The sequence below is a fragment of the Lutjanus erythropterus genome, chromosome 7, assembly GCF_056507025.1.
Source record: "Lutjanus erythropterus isolate fLutEry1 chromosome 7, fLutEry1.hap2, whole genome shotgun sequence".
Classification (NCBI taxonomy): domain Eukaryota; kingdom Metazoa; phylum Chordata; class Actinopteri; order Lutjaniformes; family Lutjanidae; genus Lutjanus; species Lutjanus erythropterus.
The window spans coordinates 17,770,966-17,795,947 of NC_139323.1; the positions used below are offsets into that span (position 1 = coordinate 17,770,966).

Genomic DNA, 24,982 nt, shown 5'->3' on the forward strand with positions numbered 1-24,982 from the left:
AAATAAAATGTTCAATGCAGGACTTTTACTTTTACTTGTATTCGTGTTTTTATTGCGTAGTGTTTTTTATTTAAGTTAATAACCTGAATATGTCCCACACTACTTGTACTAATGAAATAAATGCTTGATCCAACAGTCAACAATAATCAACATTAAATCAGAGTTGCATAACTGTACAGGTCGCCTTTACGTAATGACGATTAAATCCCTCCCACCGGAGATGACGTTGTAGTACGTCTTCTGTTTCCTTGCAGTTGATTGGAAGAGCACCGGCTTCCCGTCCCGAATGTGGCGGGATGTGTGAAGTAAACAGAGCGACCGTGCTGCGAGCGGAGGAATGAAATATTTCACTGCATGTGGTTTGTGTTTATGAGCAGGTTACGATCAACAATGCGCAAAAGCAAGAGGAGCGGAGTGGAGATGATGGAAACAACAAAAGCAAAGAGGAGGAGGTCAAAGACCGCTGTGAAAGAAGAAGGTAGACACATTATTTAATGAAAAGACAGACTCTTTATACACATTAATATGACGGTGAACATGAACCAGCACGATGTTTGTTTGTCTGCAAACATCCGAGATTCATGTGGTAGAAGTATTCAGATCCTTTATTTAAGTAAAAAATACTAATACGACACTGTAAAACTACTCTGTTACAAGTAGAAGTCCTGCAAAATGTTGCTTGAGTGAAAGGAAATGTACGAGAAGTATTACAAGTAAAACTACTCGTTGCAGACAAATAAGACCTGTATTGTACTATTATTTATTTATCACTGAATTGCTATGCATTCATGTAAAAGCAGCTTTTACTATTGTTGTAGTTTCACATTTTAACACTTGGATTAGAGCTGTGATAGTTAAGTGATTATTAAATTAATTGCCAACTATTTTAATAATCGATTTTCTCAGTTTGAGTAGTTTTTTTTTTTATGGAAAAAGTCAGAACTCTGTGATTCCAGCTTCTTAATTGCGAATATTTTCTCTTTTATTTGCTCCTTTGTGACAGTAAACTGAATATCTTTGGGTTGGGAATAAAACAAGACATTGGAGGACGTCATCTTAGACTTTGGGAGACACTGATTGACTTTTTTCACAATTTTCTGGCCTTTTTAAAACAACTATTAATCGATTACTCGAGAAAATAATTGAGTGATTAATCTAATATGAAAATAATCGTTAGTTGCAGCTCTACCTGGAATGTCTTTACATGGAAAGTGACTTAATATGAAAATAGCTGCTGTTGCCAATTAATTTTCTGTCAGTCGGCTAATTGATTAATCAGCTAATTGTTTCAGCTTACTTGTATAAACTTTTTTGTAGTTTAATTCATACAAAAATACATATTTTATAAGCTTGTATATTTTATTTGAACTACAGCTGCCAGATAAATGTAGTGAAGTGATATTTGAAATGAAATGTGATGCAGCAGAAGTAGAAAGTGGTATGAAAAAAATACTAATAATTTCTGCATTTTATGAAAGTGGCTCATGTGTTTAATTTCACAGTGTTACAGAGAATAAACTCTTAGTACAGAAACAACTTGTTTCAGATGGAGCCTGGCCTTTATAAAGCAGTTATGAAGCAGGAAATCACCACCTGTATCTCGTTACCTCACTGGTATCACCTCCTCCTGCATATATTTGATCAGTTCAAGTGTATTTGTAACATCAGTGGAATTTGCCTGTTTGTTTAGTATCAATGAGAATTATGTTTTTGGTCTTTTAGAAGAAACCACGAATGTTCCCTCACCATCCACATACCACACTTTCCATGACGCCTCTGATGTCGTGCTGCTGCGGTCTCAGCTCCTCAGCTGGTACGACAAGGAGAAGAGGGAGCTGCCATGGAGGACTCTGGTACAGAGAAACATTTATTTCATTGGTTTTGACCAGAAATTTTGTCTTTTTTAGACGCATATTTGGTTGTTAAAGACAAATTTTAATCAAATATCACTGTGAAAGCACAGTAGCTGTTGTATGAAGTTCGGGTGAGACGTGGACGTTGAGCGTATGTGAAATCAATTTTTTCTCACTATAATTTCTCTCACACCTAATTTGGTGGTTTCAGTATTTTTAATCACTTATGTTGTTACAAGCGTAGATAGACTGAAAAAATAGAAAAACAGCAAAAACAAGATTGCACTGTCAGTTGATTACAAAGGTACTGTGCAAAACTGTCCAAATATCATCTATTAATTTCTTAATAACAATGTTTCTACAAGGTTTTGAAAGTTTTGAAAATGTAAGTTTAACAGTTATGTTTTAAAGGTTAGGAACATGCTTGAATTCAAATTTGCACATTGAAAAATGCCCGATTTTCTACAAAATCTGGTTTCATCCCTACAATCACCCACTTAAACCAAAAATATTTGAAATGATACTCTTCTTGTCGTCATATTTATTTGGCTCCAGATAACAAAATTAGCGAGAGTTAAATAATAAAGATCAAAACATAGAATCACAGTTCATCTCAACAGCTGGTAAAATAACCAAAATGACAGTTTATATTGTTGTGAATATGAAAGAATTCTGTAAAGTTTATTTTTCACAATAACCTTTTGTTACATAAACAATTCTATATTCATTTGTAACTGTATTGTAAAAATTCAGATGTGATGATGAAGGGGTTTGAGAGTCTGGAAACTTTTGGTTTAGGCACCTTGAAAGTGCTTGAATTTTACTCTTAAAAAGCTGTATGAACCCTGTAATGTTGATATCTGACAGTATTTGACATTCAGTTAAATGACACCAAGTGATGTTTTATTAAATTATTCCCTGTTATGCTGTGGCCTTTTTAAAAGGTATAGTAATCTGTAATTCAGCAGAAATGACTGTGATATATCACGTTTTGTTTACACAATAATAAAATGCATCTGTATCATTCAGGTTGGGATTATAAGACGTCTCAATGCGGCGAAATCTGTATTAATGTTTATGTCTAGACCCTTTTAACTATGACTTGTATAACTAATTGTATTTCTTTCATAGGCTGTGACGGAGTCAGACCTCAACATTAGGACATATGCAGGTAAGTAAAGAAGAAGAAAAAAAATTTGGTCAACTTTAACTGCTGCTCACACTGTTAACAGGTTTCTCTCTTTTGTTAGTGTGGGTTTCAGAAATCATGCTGCAACAGACACAAGTTGCCACAGTTATAGATTACTACAACAAATGGATGAAGGTAGGCGTCTTTGCATTATTGTCCTTATGAGATACTGGATGTATTGCGAGGCCTGCCACTGTTATTACATTATTGCCTAATCTTGATTATTTGAGATGGCCACAATCATTTTGCGTAATTGTCAAAATCGTTTTGATGATACTAACAGAAATGTGATATTTCCACATCATTTTCCACAGTTCGAGGTTTGACTGGTGCTCTTTTATCTGTTTATCTAACCAAATGTTTATCTCAAGGTGCTTCATTTCTAGTAGTTGCTAACTGTAGTGGATAGAAATGCACAATACTTTCAATTTTCTTGTATCGATTTTCTTTAAATTTGTTCGAAATTTGCGGATGACCAGAATATAGCATGTTTTGGCCATAGTACATTGTTTATTTTGATTATTGGTACCTGTCATTGTTAATTTTCATGGTATATTTGAGAAACAGGCCTTGTGTTTTTAAGTTATTATTTATGTCATATCTGCCCTGTGCAGTTTTTGTCTACAAAGTCTAAAAGGAACAGTGAAACAGAAATGTTTGGGCTTATACTCTAATTTTGCCATAAAATGGACAGAAAAAGACAATTGCAATTATTTGTGTGACAGTTAATCATCAACTAAAGTCCATGATTGTGACAGCACTATGCATTGCATGTATTATGTGTTATTGAAACTCTTTTTCCCTGGTTTCCAGCGTTGGCCCACAGTGCAGGATCTTGCAGCTGCTACACTAGAGGTGATCATTACTAAAATGCAGTCACTGAAGACGATGGTGTTTTTAAAATAGTGTTGATTTTAAATAAAATGTACTGATTTCATTCATGTGCAGGAAGTGAACCAGATGTGGGCGGGCCTTGGCTACTATTCCCGAGGAAAAAGGCTGCATGAAGGGGCTCAGAAAGTTTGTGTTGTGTCTCTGTCGTATACATCTGCATCTTAAAATTGCATGTAATAACCTGGTTTGTTATTATGTTATTACATGGTAATAGACTTAATTACTGGTATGTTGCAGGTGGTGTCAGAGCTGAAGGGACAGATGCCTCGTACGGTTGACAGCCTGCTGAAACAACTGCCTGGAGTGGGACGCTACACTGCTGCAGCTATTGGCTCTATTGCACTGGGACAGGTTGGTCATCACACACACACACACACACACACATGGAGACATGCACATCTGTACCACAACTGTATGTGTTTCTTTGGGCCAGAGCAAATTCTAAGACTGCACTTGATAGCTGCGCTGCCTTGTACATCACAGATGATGAAAATCTCTGTTGTTACCACTGTTACCTAGGTTACTGGAGCAGTGGACGGCAATCTGATTCGGGTGTTGTGCCGTCTGAGGGCCATTGGAGCTGACTGCACGAGTCCTGCAGTAACAGAGGCACTTTGGTGAGACTAAAATTCAAACTGATCTCCTCAAGGAACCTGAATATTGTCTTTGATACCAGTACCCACCTTAGTATCTATGAATGTAGTATCTGTGACGTTTTTGTTGCTGCACAGTTAATCAAATCTTAATCTTGATCATGATTTTGGCTTTCCACACGTAAATGAACATGATTGACTGTGATATTGAAGCTAAAAATTCATGCTTTGCTCATACAAAACTCAGCTGCATATCAAATCAAGCACTTCCTAAGCTAATAGCCAGCCACCCTGTCACAGCAGGCTGTGCAAAGTTTGAGACATAAAGCAAAGCAACACAACTGATCTGTTCAACCACCTGAAAAAACACAACAAATTCTCGTATGATGAATGCGTGGAGACCAAGAAGAATAATAGTATCACTGAGTCTTTTCCAGCTTCAAATCAGACCTTCACAACAGCGATTCTGTACAGTTCATCATTTTATGAATGTAGCACAGCATGAATGTGAAAGCAGTGCAATGTTGATTTAATCGTGGGAAATAGTTTTGGTACAATTGTATTAACATTTTGCATGTAAGAGATGCACCGTCTTATTTTGATGCACTGATTTGCACATTGTGCTTTTCGGCTGGTTTTTGAAGGAACATTTATTTGTTTGAAGATATTTAGATTTCAAAGAAAACCCTGTTTAAAAAACTGAAGAATTTTTCCTGAAGAATATAAAACAGAAGATTGGACATGGGACAAATCCAAAATTTTAATCGAGACAATTTACCAGCTCTCTCTTAGCTTGTCAAACTAATTGCTGGATTTTTCTCCAAATGCTGTAGTCCACTCTCACTTTCACTTTTTTGTGTCAGCATGTCAGTGGGCCTCAAGTACCAAACAGTCTTAAAAAGAAAACTTAAACTCCACTTATGCAGTTTTCACAAAGATTTTGGCATTCACCAATGTTTTCTTATGTGGGTTTTGGTCTTAGTTGAGAACAAAATCTGCAAACACTCAAGAGCACACTGATGCACATTTGAATGCTGACATGTACAGAATAATTGGTGATTGTGTTTTCCTCTTTCGCACAGTTGTATAATATCACAGGGTTTAAATTGCAAAAATAGTTGTATCATTCCCCTTATATGGGCTTTGGAAACAACTGTCACTTAAGAAGACACTGGCATTCATCATTAAAAGAACACAAATACACACATTTTTGGTATATTAAAGTAAGATTCCTCCATATATAGCCTTAAGATACATGTTTTCTCTTTTTTCAGGAGTCTAGCCAATACACTGGTGGACCCTGAGAGACCCGGTGACTTCAACCAGGCTATGATGGAGCTGGGAGCACGAGTCTGCACCCCTAAAGGAGCGCTGTGCAGCCAGTGTCCCATACAGGCTCACTGTCACTCCTACCGCAAGGTAAAAACCATCCTGAGAGGTAAAACCAGTAATAGTAAGTGATGGTTATGGTTCATGCTTTTGTATTGTACACACAGAAGAATCCAGTGCTAACACAGATTATTAATGCCTGGGATCAAACTGGACATGGTGTGTGTGTGTGTGTGTGCGTGTGTGTGTGTGTGTGTGTGTGTGTGTGTGTGTGTGTGTGTGTGTGTGTGTGTGTGTGTGTGTGTGTGTGTGTGTGTGTGTGTGTGTGCAGGTTAATGTCAAACAAGAGAAGAACTCCAGGAAGCTTTTGGGGAAGGCGTCAGCGCTGCCTGATATAGAAGAATGTTGTAAGTGTTCTGAGTCCTTTTCTTTTTTTTTAAGATTATTTTTAGGGTATTTTGCCTTTATTTGATAGGGACAGCTGACAGGAAATGGGGTAGAGAGAAAGGGGATGACAGTCAGCAAATGGACCACAGGCAGTAGTCGAACTGGCGGCTGCTTCAGAGGACCAGACCGACCAAGCTACTGGGTCCTTTTCTCACACCTTCATGTCTGTTGTCATGATATTACATTAAAATAATTTCTCCTGTCCTTCAGCAAGCAGCAAGACATGTTCGCTGTGTCCCTCTGAGCCCTGGGACGATGAGTCGGGGGTTCAAAACTTCCCCAGAAAGCCGGCGAAGAAGCCCCCTCGAGTGGAGCGAACTCTGACCTGTGTGGTGATCAGAGCAGGACAGGACGGAGAGGACGAGTACCTGCTCACACAGAGACCAAACAAAGGTGCAGTGGAGCGTGCTGGCGGAGGATCTGCATGCGGTGGTGGCAAAACTAATTGCTGCATAAGCATACATAATCTATGAGTCTGATAGACTTATTAATCATCCCGCAGCTTTAACTTTATTTCCACTTGTCATCGTATGTAGTTTTACGGTAGGGTGAGCAAACTTTAAAGAACTTTTTATCACAGGGCAACACTGAAAAACTTGTTCATGTCTCTATTTCCAGTTGGCTAGAGTTCTTTAACTTGCTACTTCCAGGTATATTTAAAAAAGCATCACAATGCAGAGGTCATTAGACTGCCATCCAGTAAATTTTAGAATTGATTTTAAAATTTTAATGCTCGCCCTGCATGGTCTGACCCTCCAGTATCTCTCTGGCATGCTGAACACCATCGTGTTTTAAATCTAAACTGAAAACTGCATTTAATTTTATTCTTACTGTGTATAGGAAATTTTTAAAATGTATTGACAGGTTTGCTGGCAGGCCTGTGGGAGTTTCCAAGTCTCCTGCAGGAGGAGAAGAACTCGGAGAAGAAACAGAAGCAGGCGTTGTGTGCTGACATCAGCAGGGCGCTGGGAACCGACCTGACCGACAGCATTCTCCAGTATGTCGGAGAGGTGAGCATCGTGTCTATCATACACACTTTTACAGACACACAGACTCTTTCTAAACATCTTCTAATGCATCGTGTATCGGCCGTTTGCAGGTGGTTCACATCTTCTCCCACATCCACCAGACGTACGTGGTTCATGTTGTGCGTTTGACAGACGGAGACGCTCAAACGGAGAGTGAAAATGCTCAGTGGCTCACCAGATCTGCTCTGCAGGACGCTGCTGTGTCCACAGGAGTGAAAAAGGTTCTTATTTTGTTTACACTGTGTGCGTGCGTGCGTGTGTGTAACTGGGGTCAGCAGTACCTGCAGTACCAGGACCTGACTTCATTTTCAGTCACAGGAAGCTTTTGCAACAGCAGTTTGGTGTATAGAGACATTTCCCTGTGTCACATTACAGGATTTTTTAGCGATTTTAAGTTCAAGTTTTCTTTTATTATCATTCTGTTTTCTTCATTTCTTCTATAGTCTTCTTTGATTTGAAATAACTGAGAGTTGCAGCAGACTTGCAGTTTTCTCGGGGTTTGTTCCAGATATGTGGTGCACAAAAACTAAATGCTGCCTCTGCACATTTAATTTTAACTTTGAGGACAGAAAGTAGACCTGTCTCAGACAACCTGAGAAGTCTGGATGGTTTATAATGTAGCCCAGATCAGAAGTGTGTTTTGGCCCGAAACCATTCAGTGCTACTGCAACAGTGCTATTTTAAAAGCAGTTCTTTGGCTGACAGGAAGCGAGTGCAAAGACCTGAGAACTGGGGTGATGTGGCTTTTTTGGTCTTGGACGTGCACAGCAGCATTTTGAATTTGCTGCAGCTGTCTGATTGATGTTTTTAAGCAGTCAAAACAGCTTTCAATTTCAGATGTGAAGGATGGTATCTTAATGGTTCACATTTGTACTTTGTGCGTGCAGTTTTCAGGAGCTTGATTAATTTTGGGCTAATATTATTTTATTTATTATATTCTCATAGCATCAGCATCAGAGTGAGACCTCAAATTTTACAAATACAAATTTTATTTTGTGTCCTGATAATACATTGATCACATACAGCCTTGGACTTTCCTTGACAAAAAAGAAAAATGAGGAGGGGATATATATTGTCTTGAAAGTATTCTTCTATTCAGTCAGGTACGGAGTTACAGGTGTCCATCTCTGCACAAAAATATCCTTTTTCATTTGCGATTGTTCAGTCATTTTAGTCCGTTCCACTGTAGGGGGCTGATTTTGCCACAAATAAATAGTTAATAATTTTCCTTGCAGTTAAGAATAATATATTAAGATATACAAATTATCCCCACAGAGTATACATCTCACTTTACATCCCAACATATAACACAGTGGATTCAAAGGTAAATGAAAAATGTCTTCTAGTTACTGTGGTGGTTGAGTTTCAGAGCATATGAGGGGGTGGTGGTCTCTGTTCTTGTGTTTTCTGTGTGAACAATAAACACAATCAACATGTGAATTCTCCTGCAGATTGTGAAGCTTTGTGACTCTGTGGACACTCAGAAAGAGCAAACCACAAAGGTAAGTACCTCTGTTTATTTACATATATATTTTACAAAAAAACCCAACTTATTCTATAATTCTTCACTCATCGATTCCCCCTTCATCATTTGTCTCACTTAGGATGTAAAAAGGCAAAAGTACGCTGGCACAAAGAGCGACAAGAAACCACAGAACTCTAAGAAACCCAAACTGAGTGCAGCGAACAGCGGCAGCAGACAGCTCTCCCTCAGCTCCTTCTTCAAGACAGTTAAACAGGAATGTTGATGACGGGATTGTGTCACAGTCCGACATGGGGATTTTTTATGCATATGTACCTTATTGTCAAAGCATCACGGCCACACCATATTTCTCTATTAACAGAATTAGACCAAAGTGACGAAAAAATTATTTTAGCGATTACTTTTTAAACTGCTTTAAGGCCTTTAACAGCTTTTAAAGGCCATACAGTAAGTTTATTGTACCTGTAATATTCCTGCTGAGACTTGAATCACCAGTTTAATTTGATCTATAATGACCTCATCTTAGATGTTTTTATCATGATATTATGACTTATCTTGCTATGAAGTTACATTGATGACATCCTAAAATTTATTGCAGGATTTTAAGCAATTTGCTGTCAGGTTATAACATGTTTTACAAGCAGTTTGTAAGATAACAGCCATGTTTATTACCACAATAAGTTTGGATAATAAAACCCAGACACAAGATAAACATCAGGTTGCCAGCTAAATGGCACATGTGAACTGCTGATGTTATGTATATTTTTGTCATGCAGAAATCAAATAAATCTGCTATTTTACATTAAATAAAAATATACTTTAATATTATAATGACTGTCTTTCATGTTACTTCAACATTGTGACTTTATTTTGTAGAAGATTGAAGCTTTCAGAGGTTATAACAAGGAAAAAAGATCCATTTAAGATAATAAATTGTAGCTTTATTTAATTTCATTTAATGTGTAGGATGAGACAGATGACTGCTGTTAGGTATGTGAATGCTTGAAGCAGGAGAAGAAAATCAGTTTGACTGCCTGGTGCTACAGTATGTCCCAGCTGTAAGACAGACAGCGACATGGATCTCAGGTCTGGATTAAAGTCCAGTTATCAGTGAAGGTTTTCTACACTGGGGGTAAGTGGATTTTTTTTTTTTTCAGTTGTTAGCAATGATCAGTGACTACCTGCTATTTATTACCTTTACATAATCTTTAGTTCATGCACTCCCGAGGGTAAGAAAATATTTAATATTCCTGAGCTCTGATCAAAACAAATCAAATGGAAATCACTGTTACAACAAAAACAAAGAACAATCCTGACTCTTCAAATATTCTTATATTTTCCTAGTTAAGTACAGGAAAACTTCACAAACACATTTTAGTTTTATAGAGCATGTTGCCAGATCTTTCAGATTAGATGCATTTCCCTAATCTGTCAAATCAGAATTTTTATAGCTGATGTTTATTAGCTACAAATCATTGTTGGAGTAATACATAATTTAAATTTCCCATTATTAGCCGATCATTTATCGTGCGTCCCTACTGAGGACCATTTTCAGCACTAAGAGAGCAGTTAAGTTTAATGGAGCACAAAAAAACTGATAGAAACAGTACAGCACTGCTACTGCACTGTACAAAAGTTTCCTCAAGAATTTTAAAACATTCATTCATTCATTCATCTATGTATGTATGTATGTCATTTGATAGACAATAATGTGCTTTTATTTTATAAAAAAAAAAAAAAATACATACTGCATAATACAACGCATGGAATTATACGTAACATAACAACAAATTAAAATTAAAATCAAAATAGTGAAAGTCGGTCAGATTGTGTGAGGAAACAGCGCCCTCTGCTGTGTCGAAGATGAAACAACCAGCTGATCGACCCCACAAAAAGGAAAAAGAAAAAACTGCTCCAGACCAAAACCCAAGTCGAACAGGAAGTGATTCAAATCTGAATATTTTCTCGACCGCCACTCTGAGTTACTCAGATGGAAGTTAACTGTAGTATATTGCAGATGTGTGCAGAGGTTAGTTTAGTTTACTGAGGATCAACCGTGCTGCTGTTTGTGTTTGCGGTCGCTCCCGTCTGTCCCCCATTCATTTATCTGACATAAGGGCGTGCTGCAAGTTGAACTTTGCTGATAATCACTGGTGTCCAAAGGTTCTCCGGTGTGAGGGTTTGCTGGTGAAATACCGTGTACAGAGTGTGCATCAGTAAGTAGTAGTAAGTAAGTAGTAGAGTTTTTTAACTGTTTTAATGCTGCAGATTTGAGTGTTTTTTTCTTCAACTTTCCTCATGTTTGCAGATGGATTCTGCCTGGAAAACTGTCCTGTCTGTGCACCAGAGGATAGTGGACAATGGAGGTATGGTGTTCATTATTTTTCAACACATATACAGTCAATGTTTTGCTTTAGTTTTGCGCTGTTGTTGCAGTTGTAGGGCTAGACGACATTCCCAGTCTCTAAGACAAGCCTGTTCAGTGTGTAGGAGTAGAAAGCTGCAGATGTGTCCCTCAGCTTGTCTGTACAATCAGTGCTTTGTGGCTTGTCACATGCTCTGCCACCATACTTTTTAAAATGATATTATCTGGTTACAATGGTAGACATAATATGAGGAGAAGAGGAACAGGATGAGGATTCCACTCTAATATTTTCATCATCGGTTAATCTGTCAATTATTTTCTGACTGAATTAATTAGTTGTTTGGTCCATAAAATGTCACAAAATGGTAAAAGATGATCAGTGTTTCCCAAAGCCCAGGATGACATCCTCAAATGTCCCGTTTGGTTCACAACCCAAGGATATTCAGTTTGTTGTCAAAGATGAGTAAAGAAACCAGGAAATACTAACATTTCACATCAGAAAAGTTGGATATTTTTTCTTAAAAAATGATCCATTGGTTAATTGATTATCAAAATAAATGACAATTTATTTCATTTTTTTTAAAATTCCTTCATGCTTTCACCAGCCATGGCCACAGGCATTATGTTTTTGATTCATCCCATACTCGTGAAGGTGATATCTCAGGAACGCTTGAAGGGAATTTGCACTTGGCGTCACATGGACTGAAGGATGAACCGACTAAATTTTGGTTGAGGTCGCAGTGATCTGACTAAATACATTTTTTAGCCATAACTCAATATTTCAGATGCAAATTATGGCAAAATTACACACACACAGATCTAATAGGATAAAATGATGAGCTGAGGTCATCCAAGAGGTCAAAGGTCAACTTCACTGTGACATAATGTCCAGCTGTCTATCAGTCCTCTGTCCTCCTCTGTAAAAATAGTCTCAAAGTGAAGACAGTATGTTTCTCACTAGAAATTATTCAGTGGAATCACACGTGTAGTTATAACCTCCATTTTGCCAAAAAATACACTTAATACCTTTATGAAATTCCTTCAAAGTCTTCTCTACATACATTATATGAGTTTGGACAGACGTGGATGTAAACAACATCTGCTTTAGTCTGAATCTTGTTTCAGCTCAGGGTCATATTAATGTTAGAGGAAGTTTGTAAATCTCTGCAGGTTGCATCTGACAGTTGTGGTGGCATTGCAGCAGGTGCTTCACTGTCTGTTGCCCGGAGGGGATCAGCACTCCACTGAGTGACCTCTTCTAGTTAATATTACAGCTTTTTGAATGAGGATTGGGTTTACATTTGCCAAACTATAAAAACCTGGAACTGCCTGTGCAGGCTAGAATAAGAGTTGTCTTTAATCAGTGATGAAGGTTTGGGGAAATCGAGGCAGCTCTTGAACTTGTAATTCAAGCCAGAGATGTGTCCTGTAATATATTAATTCATTTGTAAATGATTGTTAAAGTCACTAACGCAGATCTCTGATACGTTCCAGACAAGAGGACGGACCCGTGGCTGCTGGTCTACTCCCCCGTCCCGGTGGCGCTCACCTTCCTGGTCTACCTCTGTGTGGTCTGGGTCGGCCCCCGTCTGATGAAACACAGACAACCCGTTGACCTCAAAGTCATGCTCATTGTTTACAACTTCGCCATGGTCGGGCTGTCGGCCTACATGTGCTATGAGGTGTGTGTGTGTGTGTGTGTGTGCTGCTTTTTAACAGGGAAGCCAAATCAAATATGGATGTATTCAGTTTAACAGGTTTGAATATTTCCAGCTTTGTTCTTGCTGTTCCTCTTTCTGTTTCATTATATTGGTGGCGTATCATTTCATTAAGTAATTGTATGAATGTTTCTTACCAGTTCCTGGTGTCGGCGTGGCTCGCAAACTACAGCCTCCTGTGTCAACCTGTAGATTACAGCACCAGCCCGCTGGCAATGAGGGTAACAGAGTCTCACTTAATTAATCCATTCACTTACTTTTATGTGTTTGGTCTTTGTGTTTGGTTTGGACAAGTTACATCTGGAACATCAGTCAGAGTATAATAATCCTACCAGACAGTTAGTAAATGAATCTTCCTCCATTGTTTCCTTCCTCTTCCAGATGGCCAGAGTCTGTTGGTGGTTCTTCTTCTCCAAGATCATAGAGCTCAGTGACACGGTGAGTATTTGCTAGAACATTTGCGGTGAAATTCAGTAGCCGCAGAGTTGAAAGTATAACTTTCCCTTTTGCTTCTCCTCTCTGTGAGCAGCTCTTCTTCATCCTGAGGAAGAAGAACAATCAAATCACTTTCCTTCACGTTTACCATCACGCCACCATGATCTTCAACTGGTGGGCAGGAGTCAAGTATGTGGCTGGCGGACAGTGTAAGTCAACTATTTTAGTAATTTACTGTGAGGGTTATCAGGGTTGGGGCAAATTCCTTTAAAATGTGGTCAGCTACTGAATAAAATTAGATGGAAATTTTTGTCATTAGTAATTATAAGTAATCTATTTGATTGAAAAAAAAAGTTTTCTGTAACATCTCAAACCATTTTAAATGCAAATATGTTTTCGCACAGGATTCTACTTATTTATTTTTTGCAATCTGATTACTTAATTCCAATTATAAGTAATCTATTACCACCTGACCCTGGATGATACTGATATATGCAAAAAAAAAAAACAAAAAACAAACAGATGAAAGCATGAGCTTCGGATGGATGATATATTCTTCTTATTGTGAACAAAGCCAATGAAAAGACCAAAACCAACAATGAATTGTGTCACTAACAAGTGTTTGTCTGTGTTATAGTTTATTCCTCTGAGCCCTTCACTTCCACTGTTATCCAAAAACTATTAAAAACTCATAAATGAGCCACATGTGTGCACTGGAAGATGTGTTTCTACACCGACACTGTACTTTATTGTGAATCGGTCCCACATTGTCATGGACTTCTGCTGTAAATTTTCATTACAGCAACAAATGTGCATGAATCTACAGCAGAAAATAGTCCCCAACAGTTGCACAATCTACCCCAGTTTGAGTAACAGTTTCTAAAAACTACAGTGCCCATCTTTTAAATGTATTACATTAAAATTAAACTTTATGTTGCGTCTTCAGTAGGGAGGAATGGTCTTGGGATTAAGTGCCACAGAAAGTCGGATTAATGCATTGTTGGTTTTTGTGTTTTCGTATCAAACCCATAAAATAACACTAGCTATAGAAAAAAAAAATATTTTAAATTATAACATTTGTGAAAAAGCCAGGAATTAAATTTTGTCCCAAGGAGCTCAAGACAGAGTGAGAGGTATATTCATTGTGTGATTATATGATCGTATATTTAAGTCAAAAAATAATCCAAAAGCTTCCATGCTAATTGAAATAAAAAAGACCAAAGAAAATAATTCAACTTAAAATACATGTTGTTTGTAAAAATAGACAAAAAGAACAAAACTATGGCACTAATCAGAAAAACATTCACTCCAACAACAAAGTAATTTCTCTGCCTTTCCTTCAAGTCATTAATTTAAATTCTCCACTGTCTTAGTGGTCAAATGCTCTCTGATCCATTGCATAGATTTTGTTTTACGAATGACTACAGTGCTCTAAAACTAAACCTTAAAGGGTTAGTTCAGATTTTTTGAAGTGGCGTTATATGAGGCACATAGTGTAACCTGCAGTAGATGGCGGCTGACACATCCCCAGTGTGGAGACACAGCAGCAGGAGGAGGACTGGTGTAGGAAACCAATCAACCCACTGCTGTGGGCAGAGTCAGCAGCAAAAAGATTTCAGCTGCCAAAAAGAACAATATATAGAATTATCACCACTACTTTGCCATCAGACAGCCTTTTCCAATGGGAAAGAGTCGTTATATAAGCCAAATATCACTCTCTTCAAACAGCCATAATTCATAGGTGAAATCAGTTATTTTGCCTTGTAGAATACTGAAGTTGTTGGTCTACCACTGCCTCGAGCTGTTAGTTTAATTGTGTTATTGTATGATTTTGGTGAATCCCAACTGACCTTTTAAAACACAGAAGTCACAACACAAATAAATGAACAGATCGAGGTAGCGGTAGACCAGGAACTCTCTGCATTTTTTTATTGCTGCTCTGATTATTTTTGTGTTACATCCTGCAGCGTTCTTCATCGGCCTGGTCAACACCTTCGTTCACATTGTGATGTACTCTTACTACGGCCTGGCTGCCGTCGGCCCTCACATGCAGAAGTACCTCTGGTGGAAGAAATACTTGACATCCCTGCAGCTGGTGAGTGCCTCCTGCTGTTGACGAAAAGATCTGTGAACGTGCGCACAACGTGTTTGTGAAGTCTGAATTTCTCCTGACCGTTTCCCCAGGTGCAGTTCCTGCTGTTCCTCCTGCACACGGGCTACAACCTGTTCACAGAGTGCGACTTCCCCGACTCTATGAACGCAGTGGTGTTTGGTTACTGCGTCACCCTCATCATCCTCTTCAGTAACTTCTATTATCAGAGCTACCTCAACAAGAAGAAGCAGAAATAAGCTGCTGAAGTCTCCTGCGTCTGCAGTACTCACCAGTGTCCACTAGAGGGAACTACACCCCCACAGACTGGAGGTTTTTCTCACGTGGTCGTCATCAAGTCTCAGTTAAACACACAGACGTGAATATTTTACAGTTTTATACAACTAATGTGAACAATTTGAGTACTTAATGCTTTTTATATTTTATATAAAAAAGAGACATTGTGGTCATTCAGTTATTTATTTCTTAAATTGAGAAATGACAAACATTCAAATGATTGCTGTAAACAAACTGTACATTTTATACATATAATAATTATTATAATAAAGTAGGTTGGTTTCTCTGCATTAGTGCAGAATTAATGAGTTCATACCTTCTGCCAGAGATAAATCCAAAGAGAACAACAACAACAACAAAAAAAAACACTTAACAACAAAATACAGAAATGCAAACTTTTTTTCCACTGTTAAAACAAGCACAGCAAAATGATATATTCTTTTCTACACTTCAGTCTAAAATAGATTGAAAGATGTAGATTAGAGAGAAAAAAACATGAAGAGGAGGGCGGGGACGTTTAATTTCCATTCAGTTTTGTAGTGTTCGAAGTTTTTATTATGACTGAAAAAATGGCATGTGTGAGCTCAGACTGATTGTACTGTGAGTGTCTTAGCACCAGTGTAAGTCAGATTCTTTGTACATGATGAGTTCTTGGCCAGTAAATGTCCCTTTGAACCTAAGAAATGAAGTGTGTGGCTCTTTAAATGACTGAAGGACACATGTTTTACAAAATCATTATTCCTCAGCTTTCTTTTACGTTGATAATAAAAAAGGAGACTTCTTTGTAATGTATTTGACTCTTGTCATTCCTTCATTTAAAATGAGTAAAAAATCAGGAGAGAAAGATGAAGTAGTCTCTTTTCTCCTACAGCCTATCTAACCCAGTGGTTCCTCAACCTGTGGTTCGCGGCCCCCATGCAGAGTCACAAAATAAATGTGATGGGTCACAAGACATTTAAAGGGGTCTTCCAGTGATTTAGCATTGCACTTTCATTAAACTGGTTTAAGTTGGACTTAGAGTCTGATTATAAATCAATATAGATCAAAATCGATGCAGCTCGGAAAACCGATGAGGTTGAGATTTCTTGGCTTTTATGTGTTCACACAAAGCATTTACACGCAACGTCAAGAACTGCACCAGTTTGTGTCTATTTGTGCACAAAATTCTAGTGATTTGCACAAAAAAAGCATGTGTATTGCAAGGATTTGCGCAGCATTGTGTGGGGAGCACCGGGCAGAGCAGAGAGACAGAGTCGCTGCTCGCTGACAGACAGCTGCTGAGCGTTGGGCAATTCTTAAGTAGAAGTAGTAGTTTTGGGATAAAAATGTGGATTTATCTCCACTAGCTTTTCAACATGTATGCTTCAGAGAGCCACAGAGGTGCGACCTCCACTGTCGGGTGTTATAATGTCCTATAACTAGTCTCTCAATGGACGGGAAATGTACTTCATGAGCGTACAGAGAGGAGAGGGGACAAATGTGTTCTGGCTGTTTGTCTGGCAAATTAACACAAATTATAATGTGATCAAACCTGAGTAAAGGAACAACAGCAACAGCATTAGTTTCCAATATGCATCAAGGATCAAAAATACTGGATCCTACACTTCCCATAATGCAGCAATGTTCTTTATTTGACCCTCCCTGCCTGGTAAATGTCCACATGTTCCAAATTCCATGCCACCTCCAAGTTGGTGACTCAGATTTTCTTTTAAAAAGGCTTGAATTCAATTCGAGATAACCTTGGTGACATCACTATGACATCTTTGTGGTTATTTTCTTAGACTCACTTCCACTGAAGGCATTACACAAATGTTTTTACAGGCTGAGTAGTACATCACTCTTCACTGATCTGCATGTGTAGAAATACCCTTTTAAACAGAAAACATCTCAAATTATATTTATTTTCTCAAATCTTATTTTCTTATGAATCACTGGATATTTTTGCTGTGAAGACGACTAGAAGACATGCAACAAATGAACGATGAAACAACCTTGTAGTCTTTTTCTGTATTATAAACTCAAATCTGAACAATCAATTCTGGATGAAGTACATATGTTTAGCATCAAAATGCTGTTTTTCTGACGCAGGTTTCTGCATGATGATGCTGCTACATATAAACCCCCTTGGTTGAGGGAGCAGGATTGCATCACTACTGCTTTTTGTTAACGATTGAGAGGGAGTTTCCATTTGAAAAACCAGAAAAGTGCAGATGGAGCCCCCCCTTTAAAGGCAGAATATACACCATTCACAACTAGCCTCTCCTTTCTGGCAAGAGAGAGGCCAAGAGACAAAGACGGTGAATTAGGAGAGCGAGCGCTGTCCGCAAAAACAAAGCAGTGAATCAGAGAAATAAAACATTAATTTTAATTCTAATTGTTTAACAGCCATTTTGTTCTTAAGCACAAACAAACAGGCCTGCACCTCTGCACAACGCCGGCCTTTGTGTGAATACAGCTGCAGCGATCCTCAGTCTGCTCTGCCTGTGTGTGTATGTGTGTCTAAGAAAGAAAGTACAGGCAGAGAGCAAACACAGCACACAATAAGTGGGTCATAAGTGATGGTTTAGAGGGATTATGTTTATATGAGTCTATGCATTGTTTTTTCTTTTAGGAAAATACTGCATAGTATGCTTTTTAGGGGCCACAAGCTAAAAAGGATTGGGAACCACTGTTCTTACCTACTTGTGTCATTTGCATCATGACAGTTTAAATAGTGTCAGGTAAGTAGTTAATCACATTGTGGTATGCTAAACTGACTTCCAAACTTTTTTTTATGGCTGTTTCATTTGGTGGCAGCTAAGTAGGTCAGAATATGCTTAGAAATTATTGTGTTGTTCCACGTGACTCATATCATATCTGAAAAAAGAAGAAAGCAGGAAGTGGAGAGGAGGTGATCCAGGTGAGATAAGATGGCTGTGGAAGGAGTTGGCCTGCAGAGCAGTAGTGTGGGTGTGGTGGTGAAGTGTGCCTCTGCTCCAGTGTTGCTCTATGTCTCTGTGTAGACGGAGGACATGTGGCTCAGGCTGCGGTCGAAGTTTCCCACCTGGAAGAAGATGCTCTCCTCCGGGCTGGAAGAGAACTGGCATCCCGCGCCACCTTGCAGCTCCTGGGTCAAGCTGAAGCCTTAACAGAGAAGATAAAGCGCAGATTGTTTAATATTTTTAAAAAAACAATCAGGCGATCTTCTATGATCTTTAACACTTCTGTCATATACAGTGCTGCAGGAAGGAGTCCTAAAACCTGAAAATGAGTTAACATATTAGCACTCATGTCGAAGTCAGTGGTTTTTTTAATGGGTTTTTGGTTAGAAGCCTGAAGTAAATTCTGTGGTTAACACAAGCTTAAGAGATTCTCAACCACGAGTTACAACCATACATTACTATTTCAGTATGCAACTATATAAAAAGTTATAATTTAATTTTTATTTTTCCAGTTCCATTATGTAATTTTAAATTACATAATGGAATTGTAATTATGACCTGTCTGGTTTAAATGTGAGTGTTGAGTTTCAAATGAGTTATTGAATTATTTTCTTAATAAATAATTTATGTGTTATTTGTCAAATTTTATTTGGCATTTATAAAAAAAAAAACATTTACAGTTACAAGAGTCATAATGTGTTATACAGACAATTTTACACAGAGATAAATTCAGGGGCAAGTTCAATCTCAGAACTGTGTGTATCGTGTGCAACAGGCTTAGAGGTACGTTTTCTCTCACTTGGTGGGTGTGTCAGAGGTGTTATCCAATCAGCAGCGACATGTATGTAAAAGCTGCTGTATTAAAAAGGCAGTGCACTGTGCACACAATAGGGTGTTCAATGCACCACCATTTCTGTTTAAATAAACACTGCGCTGCATTTTGTTGAGGCTATCTGCAGGCCAGGTGTGCCTTCAGATTTTGCCTTGCCATCTCATGTGCCTTGAAAACCACTGGCCTAACGTTATCTATTGACTTCTGGTCAGTGCATTTATGCTTGAAAAAACATAAAAATTGTGTTTGTGAGGATTATCTTGCTGAACAAACATCATAAACCTTTGTTTGGCATGGTGCTTATTCTCCATACTAATCAAAAATCCAAGTTAAAAATCCCATTGGCTTTTTATGGCGGCAACCAGAGTGATGCTGACTTCCAGGTCGGCCTGCAAAAATCCATCATCCCTGCAGCACTCTATAGGCTCAAGGAAAAATATCCTCACCTGCAGTGCCATTGTTGCTAGTCGACATGTGGAAGCCATTGTGCTGATGGGAGGTGTAGGCGTGAGAATCTCCTGGGACGTGGACGCCACCGACCGTCTGCTCCATCCTGTAGGAGTCTCCGAAATGGAAGCAGCTCTGAAAGCTGCCTTGGTATTCTAGGAAATGAGGGAGGATGTAGAGGAGTGGGGAGGAGAAAGAGAGGAGAAAAATAGAACCAGACTTGAGTGACTGCCACCAGCGACTATGGGTGATTGTTTCCAAGGTCAGTGAGCGTCCGCTCCATCCGGCTGAAACCTGATGTGGATCTCAAATTATGACAATGCTATATTTGTGCTTGTGCTAACTGTGCCAGCCCCCATAGTATGTAACATTTGTCCCCATCGTCTCAGTTTGTACTCAGGATCGACCGCAGGAGTCACGATAATGGGAAAGCAGCCTTTCCTGGAGCGCTTTTACGCAACTCCCTGACCACAGCGTGGTTAGAGAGACGTCCATGTGTAGATCTTTACAGGGAAAACAGTGTTTAAAGCATTAGGAAAAAGGCTCGGGAGTGACAGCTGAGCCTGCCATGTTAGGGTGCTGAGAGACAGCTGAATACATGAGCCAGCATTTTGTTGGCTAATTCAGTGCAGGGAAAAGGCTTCCGGCATGTGGTTTTCCCCACTCCGTCTCTACGACTCTAATCTCTTTCTGTCCTAAAAACGCTCTGACGGAGCCACAGGGTAGTATCGCTGCTCTAAGAGACAACTTCCTGTCTTTGAGGCCTTTCATGTGGGTCTCCACAGTAAGCATTTGAACAAGGACACAGGGGTGTTCTTATGTATACTGGAGTGATCTGATACTGTTAATACTCTCATATGATGTTATATAAAAGTAATACTCAGGCTATGTGTTCCTGAATCACCTGCAACAGGATGAAATTCAGGATATTAAATTGAAACGCCAATGAACATTTTCAAATTCAAGTCAAAGCAGATTTCCTGAAACAAGTTACAGCCAGATGACTTTGGGTCAGTCTTACCGTCGTTGGCAGACTGATGGTGGTGATAGTGGGAGTACGGCTTGTGGTGGATGTGCTGCTTCTCCAGAGGAGGAGGAGGCGTCCCTGTTCCCTTCATCCCCGGGGACAGGAGGGGACCTGACACGCTGGAGGAGACACAGACAAGGTGGGTCAAATACAGGATTGGGAAGTAATGGATTACATGTAATGGAGTTCAGTAATAAGGATACCATAAAAGAGTAACTGTATCCCATTACAGTTACAGAAAAAAAAAATCAGATTACAGACTTTCTTTACATACCTTCTATTTTTATGTCCCAAACTGTGGAACTCACTGCCTCTGTCTGTAGTTTTAAAGGGGCATTAAAGATTTATCATTTTAATCTGGCTTTTAATTTTTAATTTGGAGTAATGTTACAACCTTAGCTTTTAATTTTTAACCATTTTTTTTCATTATTTTTGTCCCTGGTGTTTCTTTTATTTCATTTTACTGACTTTAATTTGATACTTGGGTTAGGTTCCTGGCTACATTTTTTAACAAGTACTTAGAAATTGCATCGGAATACATTTTTAAAGTAACCCTCCCAACCCTGATGAAATATACAGATAATCTTCTCAATCTATTTATTCATCCGCTTCTAGACAGTCTCAATAATTTCTCAATAAAATGCTTCATGCATTGTGACATCCCAATCAAAGCCGGAGCTACATGCCGGCCCGCTAACCACATGATCCGACAAACCCAGCGGAGCAGTTAGTGATGCTAAACACACAGAAGAAGAAACATTCCAGGCGTGTGGAAACTTGGGCTCCCCACACGTAATCGTCCTCCTACCACATATTATGATCTTAAGTCAACAAACACCAGAGTGTGCATTCAAGTGAAACCAAGCCCCCACCCCCCTCCATCCACACACACACATGCACGCACGCACACACACACACACACACACACACACACACACACACACACACACACACACACACTGCCCACCACTGCAGTAACCCCAGGCTTTGTGGCCCAGAGAGAAGAAAGCCCAATAGTGTTTACATTCATGACTTTTGAGAAAAGAGAAATATTAGGACGACATGTTTGTGACTCTGTGGAGTCTTAGCCTGAGGAACAATGGATATTGTGGATATTGATCTTTTAAATAAAAGGTCTGATACAGCAGTCTCAGATCACAATTATCTGAAACTCTTGAAGCACGCTGCCCAGTTTTTCCTTCGGTCTCAGCTTCTCAGAGTCACACTGTGCACTGCGAAAACCACAATCTGGAGATCAAAGAAGTCAAAGCAAATGGTGAAAAGTTACAACCACACCAGTTGATGGTAATTCCACCATTTAGTGTCACACTTGAACTGGTTCACCCTCCAAAACGTGCAGAAATTAAGTGAATGCTCTGCAGAAATGTTTCAGTGAGTTTGTGCAGAAGCTGTCAGCAGGATAGGACCAAGTTTCTGTATAACATCATATCATCTAACGTGAAAAGTATGCTGTTATTATCATGGTGGTTGCTATTTATTTTTAATTTTGTCTTTGCTGTGAAGTGAGCACATCAAGGGATTTCTAAATATTTGGAGACTTACATCATGCATTTTATGGGGAATTCCACCTCAGAATCATCAAAGTTGTAGAAACATTTTCAGAAAAGTAAAAACTCTCTCAGTCATGCGTCGGGTCACATGAATGTGGAGTTTACACGCCGTCTCGGGTCGCAGCTGAGTCAATTTCACATAAAAGTCACAACTGCTATCTCACTGGGTCTGCACAGAGTAACAGTTCTGTTAACATGTGACAGTCTGAATTGAATCACTATAAAGGAATAGCTATAGGAGGACTCTTAATTGATTTCTTGCTTTACTTATCTTTGCACAAAGACAGTAAAAAAGAAATGGCAGGACTGGCTCTGACCCCTCTAAAGCTCATGAAAGCTGGGGTATGCATTTTTTTTTCTTTTGGTGTTATTAATCAAATATTCAATAATAACCTCCCAACATATTAAGTAAGAGAGATGTTGTATGCGCATTTACGTACAAGGCACAGCAGTGCAACCATGATATTTGCTGTAGTGGTAACAAAACCGAAAGCAATCTCTCTAATCACTGAAATAATGGAAAAGAAAAGACTCATACATTAATATGGTGTGACAGCCCAATAGGACAGCACCCCCACCCCCTGTTGTCGAACTTGTGGGTTGATCACAGGAGCATAGCAGAGTGATATGAGGCAGCAAAGAGACTACTGCTTTGATCAGAATGTTATTTATTTAATCCAATCAAAATTACAAACAGCCGCATATTAAATAAGATATGGTGTGTTAATTGGTGAGCTGCAGAGGTTTATGTTGTTACCTTCAGACGGAGCCAGGGTAGGTGTTTCCCAGTGTTTTCCAGTCTTTATACTGAGTGAGAGATATTTAATGTCAGTCTTGTTTTGCCTTCATAAGCTCACTTTCATAAATTTACCCAGGAGCAGTACGAACCAAGTCTGGTATTTATTCAGACACTTAAATGTTAAATGTGAAAGTTAATAAGAAACTCCAAATGGCTGCTGATTTAACAACTTAATGTTGTACACTTGACATTAACTTAATGGAATAGCAATCTGGTCCAAATCCAGACTGATAGCCAACAGACCTGCCTTTAAAAATGGCTTTATTCAACAGCTACTTACTACCCTCTCATGACTGCGTATCAGGAATGCCAACACATAAACTGCTGCTGTGTTACTATGTGCTGCTGTGCTGTGTGGAAGCATATGGTTTGCACTAAGCGCTATATGAATGTGATGACAGAGTGTTGCTGGAGGCAGCAGAGCCCTCAGATGACTGCTCACTGCTGGCCTGGCTGGAGTCTACGATATGACCTACTCCATGTGTGGGGGGACGTCCCACCCAGCACTCAGTAGCTGGCAGTGGCTTTGTGCACAGCATTTGGCAGAGACCGGTTGATGAAGAGAGATGGTAAATGAAGCTGTGAAGAAGTTCTTACCAATGCTGAATTATTTTTGTTTAGGTGTGGGGCATGTAGTTTCAGATTCCCAGTGTTTCTGCCTTCAAAAAATAAAATGTTGTGGTGTATTCTTTTTATTGCCTCTATTAGAGAGGCCATGTTTTTGCTCCTGTATGTCTTCTTTCTGTTTGGTGGTCTCATAAACGTATGAATGGATCCCATGAAATTTAAAACACGATTTTATTTCAGTGGTCATCTGAATCTGGGATTCCCATTATACAATCAACCAGTGGTGGAAAGTAAGTAAGTGCATTTATTCAAGTGCGGTGCAGTAGAGTTTTAAGGTACTTTACTTGATTTGATTGATTTTCTTGATTCTCTGTTATTTAACTTTGTTTATCTATTCCACTACATTTCCAAGGGAAAGACTTTTTACTCTTTATATGATGTATTCTTAAAGGTGCAATATGTAAGAATTGGCCACCTGCTGAATTCATACTTCAAATCAATAGGGGGCAGCATAACACCAGAGAAACTGTTGCTACCTGTAGCTGCCACCAGCTAGTTAGCTCAGTTAGCTGTGCAGCTAGTTTTCTGGAGCCACAGGATAGAACTGGTGTTTACACCTGTATAACAGAAGCTGTGGGACCGCCTGCAAGAAGAAGTTTCAGGCCCAAGGCAAGTAGGATCCAGGAGAGAAAGACTGAGGGTAGACTGGACACTACAGTGACTCCCTGTAGCCTTTAAAGATACATAGTGGTATTATGAGGCAGGACGGGCCAGGCTAGCTGGTTAGCATGCCACCTTGAGTAAATATCTGAAACACAACCCACAGATGCCTTTGCTATAACATCATAACTGTCTCTTCATATTCTGTTAAGAAATTGTTTTAAGCTACAATTATTTCATATGGTACCTTTCAAGATGAAAGTACCCAACATTATAAAAAGTAGTAAAATTATCTCCACTTAACACGGTGAGGAACCATTTTTGCTGCTAATAATTTTTAATACTCAAGTAAAAGTATGAACACAGGGCTTTTCTTATAATGGGGTATTTTTGTAGTGTCATATTGCTGGTATGTCAAAGATGTAAATACTTCCTGTG

General features: G+C 39.0%; 3 protein-coding genes across 4 annotated transcripts in view; 2 read left to right on the forward strand and 1 right to left on the reverse strand.

The window, feature by feature from the left end:
- Nucleotides 1-294: 294 nt before the first annotated feature.
- mutyh (mutY DNA glycosylase) lies at nt 295-9,184 on the forward strand. Its single transcript, XM_084722990.1, has 15 exons — nt 295-478; nt 1,723-1,853; nt 2,985-3,024; nt 3,104-3,177; nt 3,856-3,897; nt 3,991-4,062; nt 4,174-4,287; nt 4,456-4,553; nt 5,804-5,948; nt 6,190-6,265; nt 6,516-6,698; nt 7,170-7,315; nt 7,405-7,554; nt 8,785-8,835; nt 8,938-9,184. The coding sequence occupies exons 1-15, from the start codon at nt 355-357 to the stop codon at nt 9,079-9,081; spliced, it is 1,590 nt and encodes a 529-aa protein (XP_084579116.1). The 5' UTR covers nt 295-354; the 3' UTR covers nt 9,082-9,184.
- A 1,434-nt stretch (nt 9,185-10,618) lies between these two features.
- Nucleotides 10,619-16,512, forward strand: elovl8b (ELOVL fatty acid elongase 8b). The gene is made up of 8 exons (XM_084722994.1): nt 10,619-11,032; nt 11,125-11,182; nt 12,676-12,863; nt 13,040-13,120; nt 13,281-13,337; nt 13,429-13,543; nt 15,302-15,429; nt 15,519-16,512. The coding sequence occupies exons 2-8, from the start codon at nt 11,125-11,127 to the stop codon at nt 15,681-15,683; spliced, it is 792 nt and encodes a 263-aa protein (XP_084579120.1). The 5' UTR covers nt 10,619-11,032; the 3' UTR covers nt 15,684-16,512.
- A 1,577-nt stretch (nt 16,513-18,089) lies between these two features.
- Nucleotides 18,090-24,982, reverse strand: part of glis1b (GLIS family zinc finger 1b) — a 98,301-nt gene continuing 91,408 nt past the window's right edge. For both annotated transcript variants that reach the window (XM_084722993.1, XM_084722992.1), the window contains exons 8-10: nt 20,942-21,066; nt 19,920-20,075; nt 18,090-18,843 (exon numbers count right to left, since the gene is read on the reverse strand). In XM_084722993.1, coding sequence (XP_084579119.1) covers nt 18,707-18,843; nt 19,920-20,075; nt 20,942-21,066 — 418 coding nt within the window. In that variant the 3' untranslated portion in view covers nt 18,090-18,706. The remainder of the gene's footprint in view (nt 18,844-19,919; nt 20,076-20,941; nt 21,067-24,982) is intronic.

What these genes read in the sequence shown, in the direction of transcription:
- mutyh (XM_084722990.1), top strand. Translation starts at nt 355, where the DNA reads ATGTGGTTTGTGTTTATGAGCAGGTTACGATCAACAATGCGCAAAAGC. An exon ending in AGCTGCCATGGAGGACTCTG is followed by an intron (nt 1,854 to 2,984) that starts GTACAGAGAAAC and finishes TTTCTTTCATAG; the next exon opens with GCTGTGACGGAGTCAGACCT. An exon ending in CACACAGAGACCAAACAAAG is followed by an intron (nt 6,699 to 7,169) that starts GTGCAGTGGAGC and finishes ATGTATTGACAG; the next exon opens with GTTTGCTGGCAGGCCTGTGG.
- elovl8b (XM_084722994.1), top strand. Translation starts at nt 11,125, where the DNA reads ATGGATTCTGCCTGGAAAACTGTCCTGTCTGTGCACCAGAGGATAGTG. An exon ending in TCATAGAGCTCAGTGACACG is followed by an intron (nt 13,338 to 13,428) that starts GTGAGTATTTGC and finishes CTCTGTGAGCAG; the next exon opens with CTCTTCTTCATCCTGAGGAA. An exon ending in GTATGTGGCTGGCGGACAGT is followed by an intron (nt 13,544 to 15,301) that starts GTAAGTCAACTA and finishes TACATCCTGCAG; the next exon opens with CGTTCTTCATCGGCCTGGTC.